This window comes from Etheostoma cragini, chromosome 24 (genome assembly GCF_013103735.1).
Source record: "Etheostoma cragini isolate CJK2018 chromosome 24, CSU_Ecrag_1.0, whole genome shotgun sequence".
Lineage (NCBI taxonomy): Eukaryota > Metazoa > Chordata > Actinopteri > Perciformes > Percidae > Etheostoma > Etheostoma cragini.
This window is the reverse complement of record NC_048430.1, coordinates 13,424,622-13,427,835: the sequence shown is the minus strand read 5'-3', so window position 1 is coordinate 13,427,835 and position 3,214 is coordinate 13,424,622. Positions and strand designations below refer to the sequence as shown.

Sequence of the window (3,214 nt, the reverse complement as noted above, 5' to 3'; positions counted from 1 at the left end):
TATGCTGCTCTATACACGCTAAAGTAGTAATTATTTACATGGAGTCTGGTGGAGATATGCTGCTCTATACACGCTAAAGTAGTAATTATTTACACGGAGTCTGGTGGAGATATGCTGCTCTATACACGCTAAAGTAGTGATTATTTACATGGAGTCTGGTGGGTTTGGCGACGATAACTTTGGGTCTGTTTCATGTTAAACAAAATGTATGAATAAAGTCGTGGGCTGCATGCCAACAGACCTGTGAGTCTCTCCTGTTGTTGTGCTGTTGTTGCCGGAGTATTGGAGCACTTGTGTGGGCAGAAACAGCCGTGAGCTCCAGAGAGGAAACCGCCGTTAGCGATGATGCTAATGCTAACGCAGAGCCGGGGCGCACCGCCTCTTGGTGAAGCTTCTGGCGGACATGTTTAATCTTTCCCACCATGCTCAAAGTGAACCCTTTAAAATCTAAACCCTTCAACACATATGTTTCTGAATGAAAGTGAGACAAAGTAACGCTGTGTGTGTCTTTGTGTGTGTGTGTGTTCTTAACGTTATGTGGGTGTCAAAAGCGCGTGCCGTGCTGTTGTCAAGTCAGCGACAATAACCACCGGAAGTGATTCTGTAAAAGTCACTTTTAACTCTATGTAGCTTTATCGACATTTGTGTCGCTTTTTCCCGACGTCTTTTTTGTGACGATTTGGTAATTTAGTCGGGAAAGTTGTTCTCTTTTTTCTTTTTCTTTTTTGAAGAGCTTTATTGAAGTTTTCACAAAAATAAATGTTATCACGTAGGCATCAGAGAGCAAAAACACAGACAAACATCAAATTAGAAAAACATAACATAGTTTACGTTATAAAGTGCAGAGAGTGATTAAAGTGCATGTGCTAAAAGTGCAAAGAACAGACCTTAAAGTGCAGAGTAAACAAATATTACAAATTAATAATATCCCAGGGTAGGAGCTGATTTTTATCTAGTTTTTCCCTTCTTCTTAACTCAGTGATCACTTGCTTAAATACATGTTCACTGGTAATGAAAGTCTGTTGTATTGTCATACAGCACCTGGTCTTCCATAGTTTAAAACACACGATACATATTCTAATTTGCAAAAGTTCTTTGTCCTTCTCCAACACACTCTGGTCCATTATACAATACATTACACTCTTATAATTCACATTAAATGTCACACCACACATTTTGAGTCTGTCCCAGACCTCCTGCGCTCTGAAACAGTCCATGAGGAGATGCTGTTGTGTCTCATCATCGTTGCATGTGGTCATGGGACAGGTTTTAGTCGTCACATAGCAACTCCAAGACACAACAGCTCTCACCAGAAGCCTGTTGACAGACATCAGCCACCTCATGTCCCGGATACTCTCCGATAGGTTTTTATTTTTTTTAAATGTTAGTAGCAGGGTCCCTTCATTTTGAGTTAAGTATTTATACTCAATATATCCACCATATTTAAAATCATTAATCTTATTATATATCATTTTACGCGGGAGGCCGTTCCAATCAATATTGAGTTTTCGATATTCATCTATAAAATCACCGTAGTTAATCATATACTGTGGTCCCTGCCTGGCTCGGCCTCTCCTCTTCCTCCCCCTGGAGGAGTCCCCGACCCAGAGAGCGTTCCGAGACAATGCTGCCGATACGTTTTTTACAAAGGAAATATATCATTTTATTCTCATATCCACAGACCCGAGCCCCCCATATTCTCTGCTTTTATAGCCTACAATATCTCTCTTTTTGTGACTTCTCTCGTCGTGCCCCATACCAGGTTCACACACTGTTTATTTAACTGAATTATTATTTTGTGAGATGGAGGAAAAATGTTTGCAATAAAAAGAAGTTTGGAAAGGATGAATGTTTTAATGATATTAACTCTTGATTTATAATTGGTGTTTTTATTTTCCCATTTCTTTACTTCCTCTTTAACCTCACTGAGTTTAAGCTCCCAGTTTCTTTCACTACAGTCATGTTTACAAATGGTTAAGCCCAGAATTTTAATCTCATCTTTTACTTTAATGTTAATATCACGCTTTGCATGATTCGATCCTATCCAAACTCCTTCAGTTTTATTATGATTTAGTTTTCGCACCCGAAGCCAACTCATATATTCTCTCTTTTCCTCGTGGGTGCTTGTGGGTGTAGCTAGGTGATCCGATAGACCTTCCTGCTGATCGATCAACTTCCTTTCCATTTACATCAGAGATAACCAAGAAATGCTACTGGAGAAGAATTCCTCCCAGCCTGGAGCTACTCATCTGTCTTAGTGGTTAAACAGTCATCATCATCATCATCATCATCATCACCATCATCATCATCATCATCATCATCATCAGCAGCAGCAGCAGCAGCAGCATCATCATCATCATATTAGTGTGCCCTCAACAGAACCATTGTAATGAACGTTTCAACCCTACAGCAGAGGGAAGGCTTGGCAGCATGTTCACTGGCAGGATTTTAATATAATTATTTGACTTTTTTATGTTTTTGTCTTTTATTTCGACACTTTCCCCCTGTTGTAGGAACTCTTCTTTTGGGAATAAGTCTGTCTGGTTTTCAACAACACATACAGTAAGTGGCCTAAAATACAAACATTTACAACATATTTCTTACCTATGCTGTGTATTGAACACTCCAAGGGCGTGTAAATATTCTCTGTACACTCAATCAATTTCAACAAGCTTTTATTCTGAAAGGCCATCCCTCATCATAAAACATTTTTATACCATATCGCTAGCTTGACAGTTGTTGACAAGCCAAAAGTGACTGGTGTCCCCGGGTAAATTGACCGGTGGAAAACAGCGCAGGCGGAAGGTTCCGGAGATCAACTTAAAGCGGCGATAGAAGGGTTAAATAGGTAATGTAACATAATGTAACAATGTATGTAACATAACATATTGGTTGGGCTGAAGATTGCCCGTATGTTTCTTTATGGGTCCTGATGCTCCCCTGGGGGGTCTGGATTGAAACGAGAGGTTTTCTGCCTTATATGGTCTGCTCATGAATATTTAGATGAGCTGCGCACTGACTGGTTAAAAGAAGCACACACAGGCAGCGCAAGTCTCACAAGGGAATCTAGTGCTGAAATAGCAGAAGAACAGTGTCTACTCAGAAGACTAGCTGATCTCAGATCAGTAGTGAGGCCTGTGGAAATGTTGGGTTAGGGTTAGGGGGTTAGGTTAGGGGGCTAGGTTAGGGTTAGGGGGTTAGGTTAGGTTAGGGG

At 40.4% G+C, this 3,214-nt stretch overlaps 2 protein-coding genes across 2 annotated transcripts in view; one reads left to right on the top strand and one right to left on the bottom strand.

Annotated features, from left to right (window-relative positions):
- Positions 1-590, bottom strand: part of fam207a (family with sequence similarity 207 member A) — a 9,511-nt gene extending 8,921 nt beyond the window's left edge. The window contains exon 1 of the mRNA XM_034864972.1: positions 242-590. Coding sequence (XP_034720863.1) covers positions 242-424 — 183 coding nt within the window. The 5' untranslated portion in view covers positions 425-590. The remainder of the gene's footprint in view (positions 1-241) is intronic.
- LOC117939540 (1-phosphatidylinositol 4,5-bisphosphate phosphodiesterase delta-4-like) overlaps positions 1-3,214 on the top strand; it is a 22,155-nt gene that overhangs the window by 14,123 nt on the left and 4,818 nt on the right. The gene's annotated exons all lie outside the window — the stretch shown is intronic.